This window comes from Chelonoidis abingdonii, chromosome 24 (assembly GCF_003597395.2).
Source record: "Chelonoidis abingdonii isolate Lonesome George chromosome 24, CheloAbing_2.0, whole genome shotgun sequence".
Classification (NCBI taxonomy): Eukaryota; Metazoa; Chordata; order Testudines; family Testudinidae; genus Chelonoidis; species Chelonoidis abingdonii.
In genome coordinates, this window is record NC_133792.1 from 22,123,833 (window position 1) to 22,148,820 (window position 24,988).

The window sequence follows — 24,988 nt, forward strand, 5'->3', positions numbered from 1 at the left end:
CACCTTTGCAGGGCTGCTGCCCCCCTGCACCATGCCAGCTCCTCCATGGCTGGGATTTGCTGCTGCCGCAAGTGGGACGCTCTGGCTCTCCAGTGCCTCCGGAAGGCGGCTCCTCCCTGTGGAGCTGCTGCAGTGTCCCAAGCCCGGTAAAGCCAGTGAGTGAACCCGGGGCAGGGGCCACCTGGGCGGGGGGGGCTCGCAGGGGGCTGTGCACCCTCCAGAGGAGTTCAGGGGGCGGGAAGGTGGGAACCTGGTCTGAGAAGCAGCCCCTGGGCATGGCTGACCCCTGGGGTCTATAAAGACTCGTTGGGATTTGCCCCTCAATGAACTGATGTGCAAGAGGGGCGGTGCAAAGTAGAAGTTTCGCCTAGGGCACAAAATATCCTTGCACTGGCCCTGCCCCGGGGGTGCGTGCACCCCAGGTTAAGAACCACTGCACTAAACTGATAAGATCTGCATTTAAAATTAAATTTTAAATGAAGCTTCTTAAAAACATTTTTTAAAAAACTTGTTTACTTTACATACATACAACAACAGTTTATATAGACTTACAGCGAGAAACCTTCTAAGAACGTGAAAATGTATTACCGGCATGCGAAACCTTAAAATTAGAGAGACTAAATGAAGTCTTGGCACAGCACTTCTGAAAGGTTGCTGACCCCTGCTCTAGAAGATGTGGTCTGCTAGAGGGGGAGGACAGAGGAACATGTCAAGAGCACAAATGAAAAACTGGAGGTTGCAGATAAAAGGAGCAGACAGGAGTTCTAGAGCTCACATGTAAAGTTAAAGCCAGATGTGGCCTGAGAGAACCAGGCTATGAACATCAGACTTGTGCACTTGGTTCATGGCCTCTCTGTGAGAAAATAACTTAGCATTCAAATGAAAATGAAGCAATGTGCACATGCCTAAGGTTCAGACAAGTACAGCTGTTCTTATAGCTTGACAGCAGCGCATTTGTTTGTGCATGGTGGATGCCTGTGCTGTATTCCCACTAATGACTTCTCCCCATAAATTAATTTATTGAGTGTGCATCTTGTGATGTCTGTACAGAGATTTGTGACAGCTTCCAGTTGTGTAATGTAAAAACAGTTACATTTTACAAAGTTGGTTGCTGTGATAACAGCACAGGTTTTAAATTAATTCAGTTTCCACTTTCCTTCCTGACTGGTAGATTGTCCTCTGAAGAAGCTACAGAAACGACTACAGAAATGCAGCAGCATTCATTGGAATGGATAAAATGCATCCTTTGGTGACAAAAGCCAATATGTTTAAATGAATCTTTAAAAATGAAAAATGAAGTGACTTTGGCAGCGAGATGAGTAAGTGTACAAGCATTTCACCTCTCAAGGCTGTAGCTTAAATTAGGAATAAACAAGAATGGGCTGTGCGAGTTTCTGCTTAGTCCCTGTAAACGGGCTGGGACTCACCACCCACGGCGCTTCCTGCTGGTTACTCTAGGAATTAGCTCAATTCCAGTGGTGCGCGCCCCCTCCTGGTGGTGTCCCATCCATTGTTCTGCCCTCTGCTCTCCGCTGCTGTTGCTGGACCCGCGTTGCTCCTTGCTCGGCAGCGTCCTCTTTGAGGCCACTGCCCTCCGGCAGTGTCCCTTAGTTCATCTGGACCCCCTTCCGGGGCTCGGTGATCAGCAGTCCTCCACTCCAGCCACCATGTGCAATCATACACCCCAATGTCTAATCCCTCGTCAGGGATCGGGCATAGTCTATAATGGCCGCTCCCTACGGCCAATGGCTGGATGTACTGCAAGGAGGAAGGGGGGGACCCAGGCCCGCCCTCTACTCTGGGTCCCGACCCAGAGACCCTCTGGCATCAGCCTCGCTGTCCTTTTTTTCCACTCCTCTGTCTGTTCCCCTGGGCTGCTTCCCCTAGGCCCCTTGCACCCACTAGGCCCTTCCCTTCAGGGCCTGCAGCCTGGTGGCTATGGGCTAGAGCCTTCTAGTCTCCCTGAGCCTGCCCAGCACTACGCTGTCCACAGCGCTAGTCTCCCCTTTGGAGACTGACCTTCCCCTGTCAAAGGCCTGGAACAGACAGACCGCTCCTGCTCTGGGCAGTCTTTGTATATGGGTGAGGCTGGCTCTGATTGTTTCCCTCCAATCTGGGCCCTGATTGGCTCCCCATAAGCCCTTTTCTGATTGGCTCCCGGGCTGCACAGGCTCCCTGCCCTGCCACAGCCAATCCTCCCAGTGAGTGGGGCAGTCCGCCCCACTACAGTCCCCTTTTATGAATATCACAAAATCACAGCAAAATCCAACTCTCTCTGCACTGGAGAAGTCTAGGACTAGCAGAGGAAGTGCTGCATGTCAGGATTCAAGGCACTCAGAGTTGGGGGAGAACTCTGACTGGAATCACAGGAACTGCAGTAGATCAGGCTGTGTGTGCACTGGAATAACAGGAGAGAAAAACCTGCCAGTTCAGATGCACTAGCAGTGGTGTTGATTGGGAAAGTTTAAGATCCTACCCCACACACACACCATGCCTGCCTCCAGGCAGTCTTATGCCTTAAATTTTTGTGAGCATCAAACAGACTCCAAAATAAAATATACAGAAAGGAATACACTGGCAATTGTAAAGATAAAATCACTGCAGACAATCAGACAGTTACCTACATAAGCAGACACTAATGGTTCTAGAAGATACTAAAATAAACAAATTTACAACTGAATTGCAGAACAAATAAGGTCACAGAGTTTCTCATCAGTGAGAGCTGTAAAACTAGTATTCTATCATCACCTTCTCCACACATTTATGCACTGAGACTCTGATCTATTAAACCTGCCCAGGTCACAATAACCTTGTCACAGGCCCCATGATTGAAACAGGTCCAGCTCCTCTGTGCCAGAGCTGGTGCTCCCAGCTGAGCCAATTAAAGGGATGGACCTGCAGCTGGTCTATAAAGGGTCAGAGGAGAGGGAGTTCAGTGATAGCAGGGCTAGAAGTGGAAAGGCAGAGTGGAGCTGCAAGAAGAGAGGGCCTCCTGTAAGACACTTTGAAGAAGGGAACTGGGGTTGGGTAAGAAGATCCAGCTGAACGTTCTTCTTCTTCTTTGGAAGAAGGCGGGCCCAACCTGGCATCTTCTCCAGCTGCTCAGGCAGCCAGAAGGGACAGTGCCTCAGGGAAGAGAGGCTGTGCCTGGCTTAAGGCTAAGTGGAAGGTTCGGCTCTGTGGTTGCTTTTTGGAAATTTGTGTTAATAAAGAAACCAAACCCCAAGAATGGCTGTGACTGAATAATCAAAACTGTGTGGAGTTTTGTTTAAGGATCCCGGAAGAAGGAGAAAAAAGAAGCAGGGTATCCCTGGCCAGGAGGTGGCATTGGGTGGTGGCCATCCTGTTATAATCGTATCTCAGAAATATGTACAATGAGATAAATCAATCAATGGCAAGAATGATTGATTTTAATTTTCATAAATATTTAGAGACACCATTACACATTCCATATTTCTGTATTCTCTTTAAACAGGACTTGGGAGCACTGGGGAAGGGAAGGTTATGAAACTGACTAAAAAGCATCTGGAAAATAAACCAAATGCAGCAGTCTAAGTGATCTTGCATTTCTTTTTGAAAAATGTAAATACAAATACCAGAGACCTATGTGATTCTCCGCATCTAGGTATTAGCAGCAATAGTAAGAAACGGGACCATGTAGTAGGAAGGTTCACAGCTCTCTTATAATGATTTACAGCTCAGCTAGCAGAATTAGACCTGCCAATCACTGGCAGAGAATGGGAGCAAGAACATAGGAACGGCCATACTGGGTCAGAACAAAGGTCCGCCTAGCCCAGTATCCTGTCTTCTGACAGTGGCCAATGCCAGGTGCCCCAGAGGAAATGAACAGAACAGGTAATTGTCAAGTGACCCATCCTCTGTCGCCCAATCCCAGCTTCTGGCAAACAGAGGCTAGGGACACCATCCCTGCTCATCCTGGCTAATAACCATTGATGGACCAATCCTCCATGAACTTATCTAGTTCTTTTTTTGAACATTGTTATGGTCTTGGCCTTCACAATATCCTCTGGCAAGGAGTTCCAAAAGTTGACTGTGCGTTGTGTGAAAAAATACTTCCTTTATTTTTTATTAATTTCATTTGATGACCTCTAGTTCTTGTGTTATGAGAAGGAGTAAATAACACTTCTTTATTTACTTTCTCCACACCAGTCATGATTTTACAGACCAAGAATATTGCATTCTTTCATACTCATCACTGCAGAATATCATGTTCTCCCCAACCCACAGCCCACTATTTTTGACCCATATCAGCAGAAGTTGCTAAGAGTGAGGCAAACGTGTGACCTTTCCACTGGAAAAAAGAAAACTAATTACTAGTTTTCTTATTCTTCTGTGCAAGAGTCTCTGCAAGTACTTAACTGAAGTTTCCTTCCTAGCTACACAGTTAAAATAACCCCCTGATACAAATTGAAATTAGAGTTGGTCTCTCAAAACAGTGTGGTATCAACTAATGCTTGCACACTGATCTTGTAAAAATTTGTGGACCTTCCTGAGCAGAAGAATGGTTAATCTCATCTGTCACTTACTAAAGCCACATGGCCAAAAAAGAGTGGGAACTGAGCATATAGCACCAGGTAACTTGCAAGAAAGTAATCAACCACAACAACACATATAAATTTCAAGGCTGAACTCAAAACTGAAAAGCCCTGGAGTTGTCTGTTCTGACAATGAACACTTAAGAAGCAATACAGATGAACAGTACAACAGCAAGATCACACCAGTTAATGAACACCTGTTTTTGCAAACATGATGAACTGATCATTTTTGTAAAAGCCATAGATTAAATTCCACTTGGTTTGTAAAATGTTTCTTTTCTGTTCTCATCATTGGCGATTTCAGTGCACAATAAAAGGCGTATATTACTTGTGGCTTTGCACCTCCATCTTTTTTATTAGGTGAGAAGCAGGTATTATTCCATGACCAACTGATATCTTTAACAATAATAACTATGAAATATTTGTGAAAATGCACTGCTAAATACCCATGTCCCGTTACATTTTGCATGTTTTCTATGTCAGAAGTACAGAATGCTTAGTATATCTCTTGAGCCACGTAGAAAACATTCAGCTTAATTCAAGATAAACATGTAAATCCAAATGATCATAATGGGACCCATAATAAGCACCAAGATTTAAGTAATAACTATAAAATGGTTTACTATAACTGCAAATATTTTCTGAAAAACAATTCTCTTATTTTCTCCAGGCTAATTAGCATTAATAAGCCAAGATTCAAATATTTCCTTTCGGCACAACAGGGAAGCAAATCATCAGTGCTGGAAGGAAGAAGCTAAGATAATATGAATGATTTTCAAAAGATATTTAGAGCATACATACTCTAAATGATATACATGGCTACCAATTCACCACCACGCAAACTATCTGCATCTAACAGCCAAGTGTGAATATGCAGCGTGTACTATCCACACTTAAGTTTAAGTCTGCTCAGGAGCACACTCAGCCTTAAATCCAAAGCTTTTCTGAAGAGGAATAAATTGATGACAGTTAAGAAATGGCTATTAACCATTTTAATTTAAAGCCTTTATTATTGCTACTACAAATGCTTAAAATTAGGTACCAAAAAAGAAAAAAAGTTTTGTGAAACCTTTTGAAACAGATTTTCAATTGAAGGCACAATCTGAACAATGATTTGCTTCAGTGATTATCTTAATTAAACTGCTGTTTACATGAGCAAAGTTGATTTATTTCAGTATTGCTTAGCATCATTACACCATCCCTTTAATTGTGCAAATCAAAAATCACACACTCCACCTCAAAAAGTTATGAAATGCATGTGAACCACAAAGAGCAAACTCAAAGCAAATTTATCTGTAAGAAACATTGTAATATAGTAGGATGTGTTTTACAACACAAGATATAGAAGACCAATATTACATCACAAGGCTATTGGTCTAGATGATGCCTCTATAAGCTAGCCATGACCACCAAGAAGGACATGTGTCTCTTTATTTTACAATCAATGCCCCATTCATCTTGATAAGAAAATACACACATGATCTGATGGTAGAATACTGGCTATTAATGGTGTTGAGATGAAAGTTTTCAGCATAACTTAAGTTTGGGAACAAAATAACTACAGTTGCTGGTTAATAAATGAAACCTGGAAAAAACACACTACTTTATAATATAGTTCTGAAACTGGAAGTGCAGAAAGGTTCAAATCAGAAATTCAGAGGACAGTGCATTTATTGGCCATTCATTCCAAGTTTTCAGTAATGTTATTCAATAGATTTGTTTAGAGTTCCAAATACAGGCTCTCCAAGGAACAAACTTGGCTCCAAGTTATTGGGCTTGATGCCAAAATTACTGGATAAGATTCTATGGCTGATGTTCTGCAGCAGATCAGACTAAATGATCATAATGGTCCTTTTAAGCCTTAATATCTATGAAAAAAATACCACAGCACAAAATTAAACTCACTGGATAGTGGCTTCATTAATGCTTTATTTATTTCCCTTTACTGATTGTGAGTGAACCTCCAGTTCTTAATTAAGAATGCCTAAAGAAAGGAGAATTAGTCCTAGAGATGAAAGCTATGCAAGAAGAAAAATTCTCATGAGTCAAAATTTAGGTTATTTGATAATGTCTAAAAAGAGGATTTTTCTGTAGCCTTTAACAATGCATTTTTTTCAGTTGGACCCTTTTTTAAAATGAGGAGAGCAAAAAGGAAACAAGCAATGAAAACTTGTGTTTGGTTAGCTGCCTTTTGCTTTAGCTCTTATAAGAGCTATCCTAGTCTCTTGTTTGTAAACTACTGAGCAAAAAAACTGCATATACTGGCTAGAGTTATCGAGTATGTTGTAGGAAACTTCCCAGACAAACCTCATGGAGTTGGCTTTGAATTCTCCTCTGCGGGATACGGAGATTTTATCTCCAGCCAAGAGGCATAGGGTCCCAAACCTAAAGAGATTGGGGATTCAAAGGAGATAGGAAGTTCCAACCTTGTAGATTCTGCACTCTCAGACCAGTACACCTCTCTCGCCCAAACAGATCTCTCTCAGGAAATTTTGCTAAGATTGGTTCCTCTGCAGGCAACTGGCCCTTACCAAAGAATACAGACACAAGGAGGAAGTTAATGCAGCAAAGAAGAGCATTAACTTGTACAAGGTTATCTGCCAGTGCTAGACAGGAACATACTGCAGACAGTGGGAATCTCATGCCTCCTTTCCAGCTCAGGACATACCTCAAAAATACTCAGCCCATCAACATGGTTTTGGTATGAATGAAGGGGCTTCCATGGGCTTGGGGGAAGGAAGGGAGAATGCCATGTTGGTTCTACTCTTCCCTTCCACTCTGTTTTGCCCATGTACCTCACATCATTGGGCAGCAAAGGATCTCTCTCAATACTACATGAAAAGAACTCTATTCCTCTATTATTCAGTACGCTACAGAGCTCCCGATCACACAAACACCTATGCATATACTTAATTGTAAGTACGAGCAGTCCCACTGAAATTGATGAGGCTACTTTGAGACATAAAAATTAGGCAGACGCATAAGTATTTGCAGGGTCAGGGCTAACACTGTAAAGGGCTATAATGCTAAGCAAATGCCAAATTCAGTACATGTAGCAAATACACAGTCCACAGATGCATTTAGTGATCCTCATTGAGCTGGTCTGTATCGCTGTAAATTTTCAATTACTTCTTACTGGCATTGCCAAAATAATTATTGGCTCTTAGTGGATCTGAAGGCTCTGAATGTTGCTGGAGAAAATCAAATGTACAGCATAATAAATGCACTGCTTTGATTTTGCTTAACTCGCACTTTCAATGTAATATATCACTTCATAGGGGAAAAAAAAATCAAAGCTCCATAAAGAGTAAAAACTGAAGAAAAACTGTTAGTACAGAATATATATGGCCTATTCATTTTGCCTGATAATGAAGTGTTTTTGGATGATTTCTAAAACTCACTTTCATTTTGATGCTTCATTTATTTTAATCCAGGAGATAATTAGAGGGAAATCAAATCCATCCCCAAAGCAGAATAGTCACCTGTCTAAGATGCCATTCATTTACAGCTTGCCATTTCTTTCTAAATTTTTTCCCATATGTTCAAACTGAGTGTTACATACACTGCCAAATTTTATTTAAATCAATGTCCATTAACAACTTATCACTAAAAATAAAGTGGAGGATGTTTGATGCATGGCTGGTTTTCAAAACATGACTCCTTTATGTTATTTTTCTGGGCTTAATGTGCCTGATTCAGTTATAACCATGCAGCCAATAAGAACTGGAATAGCAATAATATTACAATCAATACATAAAATATTTTGCTTAGTCCTCTGTGTCTTCAGCTGGTTATTTAGCTATAATCTTTAAACGGGACCCTTACAAAGAAGGAATGTGTGTGGAAAAGGGAAACAGAGGCACATTTTAACACTCATTGAAGTCCAACTGAAACAGGTGAGAGAAGAAATGCACAAAATGAAAATGCTATAAAACATTTTCTAAGAAAACAACCCAGAGGTAGTTGGTGCTTGAGTCCTATCACGCTAAAGTTCTGCACCAGCCCAATGTCGTTACACTAGTATAAAACTGGTACAGGGTAATAGACTCAGGCCCTTGAACCTTTGCACATAGTGAAGTTTGCACTATGGCCCACATCTCCCACCAGAATCTACATCCAATCACCCACATTAAAGTCCCCTGAAAGTTTTGAGTACAATTCTGTTCACCTTTAATTGACTACTCATTCCCCACTAGGCAACTGATTTTTTTCAGACATACTAGCCCATGATTCCAAAAGCTTTTGTAGACTTTAAACAAAATTAACTCTTGTTGCACATTTTCAGTGAGAGTCAACTCTTGAGTGAACGCTCCTGGAAGACACTCTGGCAGGGGCACGCCATCGTCAGTACGAGACGGTATTTACAAAAGGAAGGATAAATTGTACCTTGATGCAAGAAGAGCTGTCGCACCCAAATTGCTATCCATCAAGATGAAAATATAACACATACTAAGAACACAGCTCAGACATGGGAAAAACCTCCCTGAGAAGTAATGAACAAGACAGTCTTGTGCTGATGATACCAAGATACCCAGTAACAAGATCATCTGTAATCAGATCATCTTGAGAAAAGCTATGTTACTGATGAATTCATGCTGTGATGAGACAGTGGTTTCTCTCATCACAGGATAATCCTATTATAAAGTTATTTTGCAGTGAAAACGTGCCATAAAAGATACTCAATGGGTAAGCATTCCAAGCACATACTGGAGTGCTTCACTAACTTCCTCATTTGTTACCATATGCTGCACCTTGCATCCCATACTTAAATACAGTTAATGAATGCATGAGATAATGGCTGAATAAATATAAAGGAGACATAGCTTAATTACAGGAATAGAGAACAAGATCCATTTTGCAGCTCTCAGTGTTGAAGTACTCTTACTAAGGGTTAAAATTTAATATAGTTAAGATCAGAGAACGATTGCTAGGTAATCAGTCAACATGTATACTGACTGCTGCAACAAATACATGTAAACACACTGCATTTGAAAAAAAATTAGCTGATTTTGTCAAAAATCATGCCTTGACTGCATGCTCCTTAGGCAAGCAGAAGAATAAAATTTTCCAACTGTATATAAAAAAACCTACATATACACAATTCTACTTTTCCTGCTCTTTCTTTCAATACAAGGATAGCAAAATTGTCCTTGAACTCATCATAGAATATGAATAACCAATTTAAGCTTACTGCTAAGTGACAAGAGAAGAAAGACAGACATTTTAGAGCAGAGACAGACTCACAGGCAAAGGCTCTTAGTGAAACACCATTTCCCCCTTTCTTGGCTGCAAGAGATTGCTTAAAAACAAGGTGTTTCGTTAAAACAGAAAGCATTTCTGCTTTCTCTTCTTAATCTTGTCCTACCACTGGCACTTCTGTGCAGGTTGTATTACTGTTCCTCCAATGCAAGTCCTATTCCCAGATCAGCTCCAACTTTAAAATAGTAACTATTACTAGTTACTGACTATTTGTGCTTTAGAATGATTATGTTTATTGTCACAGAACAAGGAAACAATTTTTATATGCAATTTCTAACTATTTCAGCTCAGATAGATAGGATATCTCCATTTATCTATCTATCTATCTCCTAGAACTGGAAGGGATCTTGAAAGGTCATTGAGTCCAGCCCCCTGCCTTCACTAGCAAGAACAAGTACTGATTTTGCCTTAGATCCCTTAGTGGCCTCCTCAATGACTGAACTCACAACCCTGGGGTTAGCAGGCCAATCCTCAAACCACTGAACTATCCCTCCCCCCAAGTCACTGGGGGCAAGTCATTTCTCAACAGAGCATTGTGTGACTTTCAAAACAAATTAATATACAAATCTGCATTTCCTGACTTTGTGAGTCAAAAATGATGCTTGAGAACCAAAACTTATAAAGGCAAAAAGCATGGATTACTACATCACTGGCACTAATGTTGGATCCAGTTATTAGAATAAAAGTGCTCAAAAACTACTCGGATGAGTATGCAATAAGGAGTTATGCACTGGTAGTTAAAGCTGGTAGTTAAAGCTGATCTCACTGGATCACACTGCAGTTCTTTAGAAAAGCATTAACAATTCTGAAAGCAAGGTTTTAAAACCTAAATGCTTTTGAGGATTACTTTTAGGATTATTGGTGGGCACTGCTGACAAACAGTTAAACTTACTGATTATCTTTTTTCTTCTTTTTGTACGGGTCCATTAGACGAAGGGTATCTCTGATGACAGCTACTTTTATTTCTTCATCAACGGGGCTTGGGACATTTTCAAACACTCCTGGAGAAAGCTTTAATTTGTAAAGGATACAATTGTTCAGTGTAGAACTGCTGCTTATTTATTATGTAGCTGCTCAAGTCTTATTCCTATCCCTTAGGTCATAAATATACAATGACAGAGCATAGAACACTTCAGTAAAGATTAAAAATTACCTGTTGACATACACAAAATGATACTATGGAAATTTTAGTCAAGTCACCTAAATACATTGAAAAAAAGATCATCGCCATCAATGTTACCATTTATATACACAAACGTGAAAAATGGTTAATATTCACCCAAATATAATTAACTCAACTGCCAGGATGTTGAATAAGAGCATTTCTAACAAGGATGACGGAGAGCTTTCACAATTCCAATAAGTCATGTTTCAAGAGTATCAGATTACCAATGATTGCAAAGCCAAATATTACAAACAGCATTACAGGTTTCATGTTAGCCGACAGCTTCCATCTTTCAAAAATGGAAAAAGACCAAAAAACCAACCCCCAAACAATTACATTCTAATATCATGTCAAGCTGGAAGGTCTTACCTCTTGCTCATGTTCTATTCTCATGCTGGGGTTTGCATTTACTTCAAGTAACACAGGCTTCAAATTTTTCATTAGGAGAATGTCAAATCCTAAAATCTGTGCATAACGCAACACAACATTACTTTCACTCACTGCAATTTCTTTTAGAGAATTGCACATATTGTTAAACCAATAAAAACTAGCAGGATCTTATTAAAGGGGACAAGACATTTGTCACATTTATTGTAAATACCATAATAAAATAAAAGATAACAGCAAACAACGTTGTTTGGCTACTTATTCCTATGATTACTTATCTATATCCATATCCATTCACACAAACATGCATACAAGTTCTGTATAGATATTATAGTTACCAGCCTAAAGTTGCTTGTGACAGAATACTGGCTAGGTACCTTGTACACAAGAGTGGAGCCGAGTCCGGGTCAGGTGCACCTGATGCTCCTGGAGGCTGGCAGCAGAACCATAGACTCAAAGTCCTCAGTCTTCAGAGTCCAGTTTTATAGGGATTTTTCCCTATGTTAGTTCATGGGAGTTGTTTCATTCTGCTGTTGCTAGATCAATCAGCAGGTGGCTGGCTCCATTCTGTCAGATGTTTGTTAGGTGTTTGGGGTGGATTCCAGTTCGCCCCCCGGAGGTCATCTGGTTGTTTCCACTTGACACCTTCTTCAGCCGACACTGAATTCTTCAGGTTGGTAACTCCCTAACCATTTATTCATTAATTAAACTAGGCACTCATTCACATACATTTTCTATCTTAATCCCATCTATTTCATTGTCTCTTTAACTTCGGGGTGTTACCAATTTATGTGAGACTCCCTGTCTTTTATCATTCAAAAATAAAGTGAGATGAAAAACTTACAGAGGATGGGGTTTTCTATCTATGTACTATAACGGCTACTGTTTTGGTTCACAGCGGCCATTACAAAGTAAAGTAGGGACTACAAAGTGTCACTTAGAGAACAGGCACTTAGAGTCAATTAATGTTTAAAAAGTTTTATACAAAGTATTTCTTTGAGCAGGCTTCACACAGACACAGCTGGTGGCTTGCAGGTTAGAGGCTAAATCTCGAGAATCACATTTATTTCTAATATAAACCTTTAGTTATAGAGTATCAATTCATAATAAATAATTTTTAACAATAAATCATTTTATATAACCCATGTTTAATATAAACCTTCTTTAATATCCCTACAATATCATTATGTAGACAAGTTATCCACCTAACTAAAGGAACTTCTCTCCCAACCTACCCATGGAACTGGAGAGATCAACATGATTATCTAAATTCTTTGTTTTCCCCCCATCGTTGGGGAAGCACTTCCCCAGAGTACGGACATGCAAAATTCCATTCCCACAAAACATTGTAATAATCTTTTAAACCTCTTCCTTTATGAACAGGCTGCTATGCCATCATGCTGTAATAAGAAGGGGAATGGTTAAGGCATTTGAGTGAGATTCAGGAGATCTGGGTTAAGTTCTTAGTTCTGTCACAGCCATCCTGCATGGCTTTAGGCAAATCATTTAAGTTCTTCATGTCTCACTTCCCCACCTATCCAACAAAGCTAATATTTCCTTTCTCCTGCACTTTATCTGCCTTATCTGTTTAGACTGTAAACTCTCTGGGACAGGGACCGTCTCTTCCTATGTGTTTGTATGGCATTTAGTGCAATGGGGCCTTGAGTTCTACCAGGATTTCCTTGGTGTGGTCAGCTTTCCTTGCTGAGCCCTCTGAGTTTTCTCTGTAGCATACCAAACACAGTGTCTGCTCAGCCTTTGCGAAGTCCTGTTGAAGATACTATCTACTTGCCTTCAGCCAGTTAATGCAATTGTGAGATTTTTGCAGATCTTGATTAAAGAAAAAAGTGACCATCCTTGCCTCCAGTTTCTCCAATTCATTCCAGTATCTTAGCTCTACACTCAACCTGCCATTCCTCACAAAAAAACAAATCTGATTTCACGAAACCTCTTTTACCAGGATAGTTTTTTTCTCAGCCAATCTGGTGGTTTGTACAGTGCACTGCAGCATGGACTTACCTCCCTTCCTGAGGTTTCTAGCACACTACAGAGACCATCAGGGTAGGCGAAAACCCACCCCTCTCCTGCAGTGGAAACCAATTTACTGTGGACTCATCTAGCTGCTGTGTGTGACCAGAATACAGATTTGCCCCTACTTAGAGGCTCTTTGTTGTGGGGAGGGAAATAAAAAATGTCTGAGGTGTAGTTATCAGTGGAGCATTTTATTGGGGATTTGGACTCTAATTGGTAAATTGCTGCTTCAGTGGTCATCTCCACTTTAATGATAGAGTTTGTTAATATAATTACAGCCTGTCACAGTTTTCTGGTGAGACCTACCTGAACTACAGTTCTGGAAAGGTCATTTGTAATGCTGAACATTTCATGACTCATCTTTCTTCCTGTCCTCTCTTACAAAAAAACCTCCAGCAAAAATACCACACGGATGGAGGAGATTTTTCCTGGTTTAGTGAGTTGGTTCATAGTACATATAAACCATTTAAACTGACTGGGCCAGTTAGAAACCACAATGTGACAGACCACCTAACTTATCAAAGTGGCAATAATCTGAACTGGTCTTTTATGTGGAGAATACAGATGGCCATCCAGATGCCAACATTTGGAAGGCAGAAGTAAAAGGGAATGAGAGGGATGGTAGGGGATTTGGAAATGTGCTAAGTGCTCAGCATTTCCCTTATGTACTGCCAGTGGCGACCTTCATCACGCTATTTATACTACACTCATCACTATCTGAGCATCTATGATTATGATGATTTGGAGTTTTCAACATTGCCATCTGGAAGCTTCAAAAGGGAGTGTCTGAATGTGACTAAAAACCCATAGAAAGTATGAGGATGTGTTTAAGGGTGGTGGTAAGGTGGCTTCAGTGACACTGATGAGGGTCTGCAAGCCAAAAAATGTGGTGAAGAGAATATAAATTGTGAATTTGCACAGGACATTGCCCAGTTTTCAACTACTATTCCCACTAGTGATCAACAAAAAGAATAAGAGAAATTTTTTTGGGAAGTGAATTAAACATACAAGCTTAATATATGCATAAAAAAACTTCACTCCAATATTGTTACAGGAAGGGCTATAGCAATGATGAGGTTATATTTCATGGGAGTGCACCCCTTACATAAAAATTCCTGACCTACCTGGAAGCAAGTTGGCCCAGGTTTTCCAGCTGGTATATCAGATTGGTAATAAACTTTCAGCTCTGGAGTCAGTGCAATAACAGTCTTAATCACCAATGAAATTATATCTGACCACAGTTTCTTGATGTCAACTCCTTTGGAAGACAGTCTGTAAAGAACGCTTGAAAAAGTCCTTTTGCTGCCAGTGTTTGCATTGTCAGAATGGATGAAGTTCCCGCTATGAATATTCAGTGAATAATTGGTTAAGTGCATAAATACCTGGTGCAAGTTTTTCAGGGTGGGTTCTTGATACGGCTCTGTACAAAATCTAGAGAGTCCATCTTTGGCTATATAAATCTCTAATGGTTCTAAGGATTTCAGTAAGACATAAAGACGAATATCAAATTTCAGTTTGTCAATGAGCAGCGGTTTGCTGATATACTCCTGGACTACAGCTGGCCGGCTCTGTAGATTTCCTGCCATTCTAATGTCGCTGGGGTCTTTAATGAGGTAGATTCCATCCCCTTGACACCCGCCATCAGGTTTCACAATGAAAGTGGGCTTCCAGGGTGGATCGCTCTCTTTCATCATGCGAACCTAGAAGAAAAGAAGGATTATTAGATCAAAGAAGGACATGAATACAGGGAAAACACCTTGCTTATTTCTGAAGAAAAAGCTTTAATGCTACAACATGTGAAAAGAAATTCCATGTACAAGTAAAAGACACAGCATTGCAGAAGTAAACATTATGCAGGTAAGAATGGAAAATACACAGTGGTGCTTGCATCTTCCCAGTAAGGCTCTATCTACAGTTATGGAGGTGTATAAAGCACAGCCACTACACATGTAGATACAACCACAGTGACCGGCTCCAGCTGCCGGAGCCTTTCACTATGGTGAAGAAAAGCTCCAGCAGGGAGAAAGCAGTGGGGAAAAGACCATCATCAAGGAGCTCCTGGAGCTTTTCCCTGCTTCCAGAGTCTTTCAGCCATATCCTCCCTTCCTCCCCCAGTCCAGCAGGACTAAATCTTGTCTGTTGTATGACAAATCCATGGGATTACTGCACACAAACTCTTGAGTCTTGAAATCAGCACCCCTCCAGACATACACACCCCATTAGATGTGTGGCAAGCACAACTTTGCTGGAACCAGATCTGTCAAGAAATGAGAAATATTAATTTTCCATCAATGAGTGGTTTTCACCAAAGAGATAGGCTGTGTTAGAGAAGCTAGGGCATACTAACAATACAATGTACCACAACACAAATATTTCCCGCTATTGAATAGCATACTCTATACATGCCTCTAGTGGCCACTGCTCTTCAGTTTGTAACTGAATATTTCCTGTAAATCACACCATTGGTATATTCAGGCCTTGAGCTCAACTACTAATTTTCTGACCAAAAGGAGCATAAAATTCTGTCCACCATGATCACAGCAACTTCTAGAAGTGGTTTTATGTCACATTAGGGAAATCTGTTCCTAGTGGATTACAATCTGTCTAGACACACAGCATGAAATAAGGAAGTGAGGAAAGTTAGCCCAGAGAGTTTGATAATATTTAATATTGTAGCTAAACCTTTGGTTGAATTTGAAATGCATGACATGCCTAGCTTTGTATTCTTTCCAATTTAGCACACTTCTGAGATTTTCAATTTGCCTGTGTTAGCTCGCCTCTATTATATTAGTTTTGCATGAAGTGTATTGCCCCCTAGTGGACAACAATTAGTTATTTGAAACAAAAAAACATTAAACAAAGATTTAAATGTGAAAAATCTGTTTAGGGAAACCTCCACACTAAATAAGTGTTAGTTGTTTTACAGATAACTATGTGCCCAGATAAATCCTTTTAATTTGCATTTTCATACTATGAATTTCTCAAGAATTGAGTCAAGTGTTTTTTATTGTTACTGGGTGATAATGTATATTCCAGCATATTTTGTTTGCAGAAATGCATATTGGCTATTGACTTGATAATCAGTGTGGGTTGGACTGGGGTGGGTGGAGGGAGATGCCCTTACTAGAAGAGAAATTACTGGGTAAGAAATACTCCATTCTACCCTATATCACCCCCTAATCTGCATACAAATGGAAAGCAGCTAGTCTCAGAAGTAGAGAGGGAAGGCTAGGAAAATAGGACCTTATAAAGAACATACATTTAATTCACTTCGGTACCAAGGCTCACAGCACCTTCCTACAAAAGATGTCTCTGTTGATAAAAGAAAATTGACTTTGTAGTGCTTACTAAGGCCATGTCTACATGAGGACACTCGGGAAAATTAAGCTGAATCAAGGTGTAACATGAGAATGCACATAAAGTGCATTAACTGCCCTGCCACTCCCACTCCCCATGTGGATGCTCTCATCCAAGGAGGATTAAAAGTTACAGCAAATGAAGGCCACTTTGCTCCTGAATGAGACCATCCACATGGGGTTAACACGCTTTAATTTATGCACATTAACTTCCAGAGGAACCCTATGTAGACATGGCATAAGAGCACTGCTGGTAGACAGGAGGCCTCTTTGCAGATTCTTCCCAGTGTAGCAATGTCCTTTCTACTTACAGTACAGAGTAGGCATGTAACATGAGTCTTGATTACTTCTGACACTTGCCTGACTGATACCTAGGCCTCCATGATGCGTAATGCAAGACATCATGCCAGGGAAATTTTTAACTCTGTAATACAGTCTGTATCCTAGATCCTTGGGGGTGAATATAGGACATGATTAACACCAAATCCCTATGTAACATGGTCAGCCATCTCCCAAAAACCACCCCATGGCTGCCGTGGTGCTACAGCACTCTGTCTCAGTTTCCCCTCTCTCATGAGACTTCTCAATAACTCACCCAGTTCACAGCATTCTAAAACATTCCCCTCCTGGAGAGGGATCAATGTAATTACCTCAGACACATATTAATACTTCATGCCAGCTTCATCCAGCTGGCTACTTGTTCCACAGGTCCAATAGTTCTCTATCCTTGATACAGGAGCCCCCCAGTCCTGCTTCCCTGCACTGGATTCAGTTCAAACTGTCCCTTTATTCCTTGCAGCACTCACCTACAGCTACTCTTCTTCAGTCAGCTGCAGAGTTCCCCAGGCTTCTGGCACACTGCCACTCCGAGCCCTCCTACCTGGAGCATTAACGGCTCAAGTGGGAGCCTTTCGTCAGGGACCGCTCCAGGAAGTCTGTCTCTTCCTCCCTTATATTCTCAGCCCTGGCCTCTTCATTTATTATTAGCTACCCAAGGAGGTGAGCTGATCTTGTCACAAGTGGGCTAAGGCCCATTCCCTTTAAAAAGTCCAGTCACACTGTGATACCCCCTCTCTGCTACCATTAGCTGTGGAGTATTGGTGGTCTTGTCAGAGCCCCAAACTCCTACCAAACTCCAGAGGTGACCTATAAAACTCAAAAGCATGAATGAAGCTGGTAGAAAGAGCAGGTCAGTTATGCAGCAGAAAGCTTCCATTTACACACAAGTGTAGAACAGCAGTAATGACAGCTAATGGCAATTTCACAGTTCAGCTCTGGACCCAAATGCCCTCAAAGTTTGAAGTCGTATAGATTTGGAGTTTTTGCCTGGTCCTCTGTAATTTCCACACATCAGTATCAGCAGGCTTTTAACTTTGGTTGCGCTAACAATGCTGCCGGTAATAATAGAAGATGGTAAACACAGACTGCTATGGTAACTAATAACTTCTTGGACCAGTATCAATAAATGTCTTTTTACATGTCAGCATGAGGTCCAGCCAGAAGCAAAAAAAACATCGTGGCCAGTTTTTCCTAACGAACCAGTGATCATCTGTAAGAAAATCAGATGACCCCTCTTAGAAGAGATTATGGGATGCTGGCAGGACCAAATAGAATTATTTTTAATAGGGTTAGTTGGCCTTTGAACACCACATGTTAGTTGATACATTCATTTAGTAAGTAGTGTTTGGAGGCTAACAACATTCCGAGTTGGATGCAACGAATCAGAATTTAACAGAATACTTAAAACTAATTGCTGGGCTTAAGATCTGCCCCTACCTAAACTGCAACTCTTCTGTCAGTTCTTTCAAAAATAATGTAATTAAGTTCTTTTTCCCATAGAATAATCATGACATCGCAAATTGCCTACATTATTACATTCCGAAGAAAAAATAAAATCTCAAACTTCAACTTTTTATTTAAGAGAATAAACCAGAAAAGTTGTAACTAGGTCACTGGGAGGACCTGACAATATCAACTGGATATATAGATCCCTCATGGTGCATCAATAATTTCTACTACCCAAGTTTTATTTTCACCATACAGAGCAATAAAATCAAATGAGGGAGACTCCCAGGTCTCAAGAAAGACAATGAAAATTGTGACAGAGGGGCAGGCAAGCTTCAGAGCAATCTAAAAGAAAAAGCATTCAAAAATATAGCATGCTTTACAACATGTTAAGGAAAGGAAAGAACACAGACATATTTTTAAGTTAGCGAAGTTGACATGCTTCAGAATTCATGAGCACGCTGAGGATAAATCAAACTCTTTCGCATGTACGTAAGCAGTTCAAATCCCCCCCAATGTCAATGATGCTCAATGGCTGGTCCTATCACGATTGTTTGGGATTGTACATGCACTTAACGGTTGGTTCCTTACTGTACATCTCAAGAATGGTATAAAACTACTAGAAGCTGGCTCTAACTGGCAACCTTGTTGACAGTCTCTCCAGAAAAGCCAAGGATTGAGTGAGACTGAACTACTCTCTCACCCTTTAAAAGGTGGTTCCTGCAGTTTAGGATTGAGGTTCAGTGGCAGGGCCAATGTGAGAAAGCTTGCCCTGCTTCTGTCAGTGCCACATATGATTTGCTGATAGTGCTATAGTCCACAGGGCTGGACTTCCAGCCACTCTCATGAGCCTTACATTTACAAATATTTTAAATTTTAAAAATGTTAAAGCACGTTCTGTGTTTTCCAGTTAAAAACAACCACCACTACCCGCTACAAAATCCATGTTCCCATGGAAAGAGAATGATAGGTAGGAGACCATGAAATTCAGAACAATGCAGGCAAGGGAGCCCCAAACAGCCAGGGGTAGTCAAGGTAAATGCAGGATGTATTGCAGCAGGCCACATTGTCTACTACACAGGAGATCCACTGGTTCACATCTCCAAGAGACTTTTTAAAAACCATCTTCTCTCTCCAAAGCAGGTGGAAGCTACGCTAGGTTCTTGAATACCAGGAACAGTCTTAGTACACTCTGTTCTTTTCTTGAATTCATACATCACCAAATAAAAACGAAAACAAAAAAAGAAAATGAAAGAGGCAGAATTAAATTGCCATACTAAACTAATCTAGCACTACGCAGGAAGTGGCTGGTGCTGTTGTTTTACATGTGTTCACAGCAGTAGCCTGCCTTCTCTCTGGCACTGCTCTGAGATTATTTTTCTTTGTTAGTTGGTATCCCGAGGCACCAGCAAAGTCGATCGATTTCCACAACCCATCCTGGTACTGCAGGAGGAAAGAAAAGCTGTGACATAGCAGAAGGCTGGCTACCATTAGGAAAGTCATGGAATTTCAGGAGTGACTGTCCATTTCTAGTACCATCATTAGCTAATCCATCCACACTACTTAGTTCTCTTATACCAACCCTCAGATTTTCAAAGGATAGTGCAGAAGTTTTTTCATAAGACCCATTTACTTTATTGGGAATCACACCACTCTTCCTTCTCACTACTGTGTGAATTCAAATCTAAACTAGGGATTTTCTCAGGGTCAATTAATCTTAATGGAATGGAAGTCCTTTATCAGCATAGGTGGTCACTTCGAAGGATAGGGGAGGCAATAGACATCAGATATTTTCCCATGTTTTCTAAATATGGCCAAATCCAATAAGATCAATGGGACTAGCTGGGATGGGAGAATAAGGAAAGCCTCTAATGGTTTTATCCACAAGAGAATAACTGTCTTCTCAATTATGTTTAACTACAGAATAGAGCTTTCCATAAGAATATTCCAGTTTCGTATTCACTATTAGAAAGTTAATATGTCACAAAAGCGGTATTTGGTCAGGCTTATACATTAAACTCTCTGCTATAATTTCTCACACACACACACACACACACACACACACACACACACTTGTTCCATTAGAAGGACAGAGAATCTGTCTGTCTCCATTCCCCATTTCTGCTGCTCCTGCTTCAGGCTTTTTCTGCTCTGCTGCACAGGCTCTCTGCTGAAGAGGAAAGTGCTTTTTGGGAACCACTGTTTTGAGGATACAGTGGCAACCTGCTTGTTCAATACAGTATTTTAAACTGTCATTTCAACTGCTATTCAAATTCAGAACAAAACACCTGTTTCCTTCAGACAGAGGAAAATGTTTTGTATCAGCACTAATACATCAGGTGCTCCAAACCTGCTATCTTCAAAGGGCTCAAGCAAGGAGCTTCCATTCTGAACGCTCCAACATCAAACATGACAGTTACTCATTTCTCTGACCAAAGAAAAAGTGAGCAGTGTCTCAGACTAAAGTCTGTCTAGACAAAAACACCAATGAATCACACTTCAATCCATGCTGGCTGAAGAAGATGCAGCACACTCAGCCTCGTAAAAAAAATGGCAGCGTTGGTTTATTTGTTACATTTAAGACAAAGCTGGTTACAGAAAATATCAGGGAGAGAATGCAAAATGCAAGAATGAGAAAGGAATCCTATACACACAGTCAGGGTAGCCCAATCAAAGGAAATTCAGAACCTAAGACTAAAATTATTAGTTACAGCAAAGTTGCTAATTCAAAGTCCCTATTTGTGTTATTAATGAAGATCAACCTCCCTTTACTGAACTCCTTCCACAATCCATCCATTTCCACTGGAGAGGGCATCATTTTTCAACATTCGCAGACAGTTATTTCTATTTCAAGACCAGTAATAAACCAGGAAGGCATTTCCAGTTGAGGCGAAAACCCTGTTCCTATCCTGAAAACTATTCACGGCTCTCCTTAAGCCTTCCAGTCCATCACATCTTAAGTACACCAATCAACAAGACGTAAAGAGAGGAAGAGGATCTGGGAATGGATCAATCTACCTTCTAGGAGATTGACTGGCCTCAAGGAAATAGAAGAATTCTTGGTCTTGAAGGCAACTCTTGAAAGTCTTCTTTATAACCAGCAGAAACCTCCAAATACTTTCTTTGAACAATCATGCTTTGTATAGACTGGAAAAATAAGTCATGTTGGAAAATGAGTTAAGTCACAATTTTAAACACAACTTTGCACTTAAGGCATGTTGTATTTTGAAACATGTTAGCTGGTCATGGTCAACACTGGGAAGACGGAAGGGGCCTAAGACTGACCATGACCATATAACACATTTTGTGCAAAGTTGTGTTTTTGACTAACACAATTTTAATACCTTCAGACATGCCTTATCTTCCCCACTTAGACAAACTCAAGGGGAATGGAGAGTACAGTAAAAGAATAAACCTTGGATGACGACATCCAATTTGGACTTCAAGGAAAGTTCATACATTTTTACAGAAGAGCTGAGGAGATCTAGAACACAAAAAAGAGGTCTTTTTGGCACACAATAAGCTACCACAATGATATTTGCCCACTAGCTTCCAATTCTGTTTGACACTTAGATTCTCAATGAGGAAACACCAAGATAAGTCTAAGAATTCTTCATTTGATTTAACAGGACAAACTGTTATGACTGAATATCCTTGAGATATTTCCAAATCTGCTAAACAAGCTGGATTTCAAATTTTCTATCTCTATGTCTGATGTGATAAAAAAAAAAAATGCACCAAATGGCCAAGATGGCAGTTCTTACCAATTTTTATTTTTTAAATCAGGGAAGATGTTACTGAAGTGGTTGCAGTATTCTCTGACTGGGAATAGGGTTAGGGGAGGATGGAAATGGGAAAAAATGGACACCACTTGGGTGGTCCAGTTATTTATACACATGCACAATATGACCACAGAGTCTTGTCCACAGGAAGAATGTTATATATTTTAACAGGCAATTTTATTTTGGCAAGCTGTGGAGGCTCAGCAGAAGGAAGCAGGGAGATCTCAGAGCTCAGGGAAATGTTAATGATGCAGCAATTTTAGGTTGCCTGTTCAAATACAAACAAATCTTATAGCTGTTTGGTGTCTGACTATAGTTCCAAGAGACAATATCTCACATCACAAGGCCACAAACATAGATAACACTGAATATCCTCTCACACTTGGAGGTCATCTTGCCACATCAGTGCTAAGGCACAGTGGGAGAACAATGTGGGGAAAGTTGTGCAGACGTTGCCCAGTCTGTATAATACCTGTCTGGATAAACAGAAGACTTCAATCTCCAAGGGCTGTCAATTCACCAACTCCTCACCAGCACTAAATTCCCACAACAATTAGAACAATGGAAAAAGCAAAATTTGGAGAGTTCTTGTTGGGAACGGCCTCACCAATCTACAAGTGACGTTCTCCACGCTCATCCCAATCATTTATGGTTTATGATACCGAGTTTTATTCATTTTTTACATTGCAAACATTTTGTTAAGTAGAACATAAACTCTTACAGCATAAACTATATTGTTTGATAACAAAAAATGATACTTTTCTCAAACACAGATGGAAGAACACATGCAAGGGAAACTCCAAGCAATGTTTTATTGGACATCTGCTCTTCTTGGAATGGAAACCAAAAATCGTCTTCACATTGATGAGCGCTTACACACGGAGCAATATTTGTTTATCTGCAGTGCCACCTGCTGACAGCTTAAAGGTATAGTCCTTATAAATTGCTCTACAGTATGATGCATTTGCAGCACTGCCCAAATAATCAGTGCATAATAGGTAGGAGTCAGCATGACTCTCACAGGAATCAGTTACAACCCAGTGTACTACTTGGAAAGTTTACTCCCAAATTGTCTTCACTCAAATGCCTGCAATACCTAATCTGATTGCAATTTACACCTCCTTTTACAAATCTGTTTTACATCGACATCGAGGATACTATAGGATTCTTGCTCATTTTCACTGTCATTAGTCAAGTGACAGAAGGATGACCCAGCACACTGGAAGAGTACACATTAGAAGATGATTATGAATTTAACTTGACAGCTGAAAAAGTATCATATTAAAAAGTGACAGAGTATGTAGAGATCTAATAAAATTTATACCTTTTTCTGCTCACTTTTTCAGCAGAGGATACTATAGAATACAAGAATACACTGGGTGAGTCAGACAGGGTTAAAATTAAAAACATACAATACTAGCAGCAACAGAACAATACATCCTCACACAAAAGCAAAATAATTCTTTCTGGGTTTCACGAAAACTAAACAGTTTTATTACAATTTTGAACATTTAAACAAAGCATTGAAAAATTCATATAACACACACGGGATATACTAAAAAGACTTCAGTGAAAATGACATCGGTGAGATGTCACATTCCACAGAGTCCAGTCTCAGAACATCCTGCTACTCACTCTTTCTAAGCTCAGTAAAATACGCTGGGGAAAGAAGTTTAAACTTCTGCTGTGTTTAACATTCAAATACCCTTTTTGGTGGTGAGGAGGTGGCACAGTTGTTTTGATATTAATTCCAGAGCATAATAAGTAAGAGTAGCTCAATTAAACGATGTCTGATCTGAGGCAAACTGAAAAGAACATATAGATTCCGTGGAATACAAATGTAGTTTTAAATAGTCTAACCAATATGAAAGTAAAGTAAGTGAAGAAGAATGACATGGTCACAAGTATCTTACTGGCAGCATTATTCAGAGAATATGGAGAAAATTGATCTACCTCAGCAACAAAGAGGGGAAACTCTTCTGGCAGAATCCATGAATGGGGATAGAAGTTGTATTCTTCAGGAAATAGATCCTGCATTGTTCGCACTGCCCGACTCAGGGTAATTTTACGCACCATTTCCGTCATGCCTGGAGAAAATAAAGAAGTGTTTGGAAATGTTCAAGATTATTCACTTAGGCTTTGCTCTGTGCAGCAAAATAAAGCAAGCCTGTGTGTTGTTACTTACAATATGTTTGTGCTCTGGCCATTGTTTTCAATATATAACTAAATATTTGAAGCTACTAGTGATACTGGGTGATTTGTAGCTTTTTACTTGGGTATTTATCTATACCGCACTTAGCACCATATCACATGGTTTGGGAAAGCTTGAAGGTAGTTGCCCAAATATAACTGGGAATCAAGGAAGAAGAATTTTTGTCCAAACATTAACTGACTCTTTGCGCCAGACTGGAATTTTTACCTTATTTTGCCCATGTTGCAGAGAAGAAACAGCAGACATCAATTGCTTCAGACAATTAGAACCTTACCTTCCTAAACTATTTACCCTTATTTAAACAACTACAGTATGTCAAAGAGAAGAGTCTCTTTTCATATAAAAGAACGGTTAGATCTAGTCTTTCAATGGCCCAATTCTGCCAAGAGCCTTCAAATCTCATGGAAATAAATAGGAGATGGAAATGTTGAATACCTCACAGGAGATGCTTAGCA

General features: G+C 40.2%; 1 protein-coding gene across 4 annotated transcripts in view; it reads right to left on the reverse strand.

The window, feature by feature from the left end:
- The window catches only part of TTLL11 (tubulin tyrosine ligase like 11), a 231,818-nt gene that overhangs the window by 89,685 nt on the left and 117,145 nt on the right, over window positions 1-24,988 (reverse strand). For all 4 annotated transcript variants that reach the window (XM_075060650.1, XM_075060651.1, XM_075060649.1 and 1 more), the window contains exons 3-6: window positions 24,275-24,408; window positions 14,523-15,098; window positions 11,350-11,445; window positions 10,708-10,826 (exon numbers count right to left, since the gene is read on the reverse strand). In XM_075060650.1, coding sequence (XP_074916751.1) covers window positions 10,708-10,826; window positions 11,350-11,445; window positions 14,523-15,098; window positions 24,275-24,406 — 923 coding nt within the window. In that variant the 5' untranslated portion in view covers window positions 24,407-24,408. The remainder of the gene's footprint in view (window positions 1-10,707; window positions 10,827-11,349; window positions 11,446-14,522; window positions 15,099-24,274; window positions 24,409-24,988) is intronic.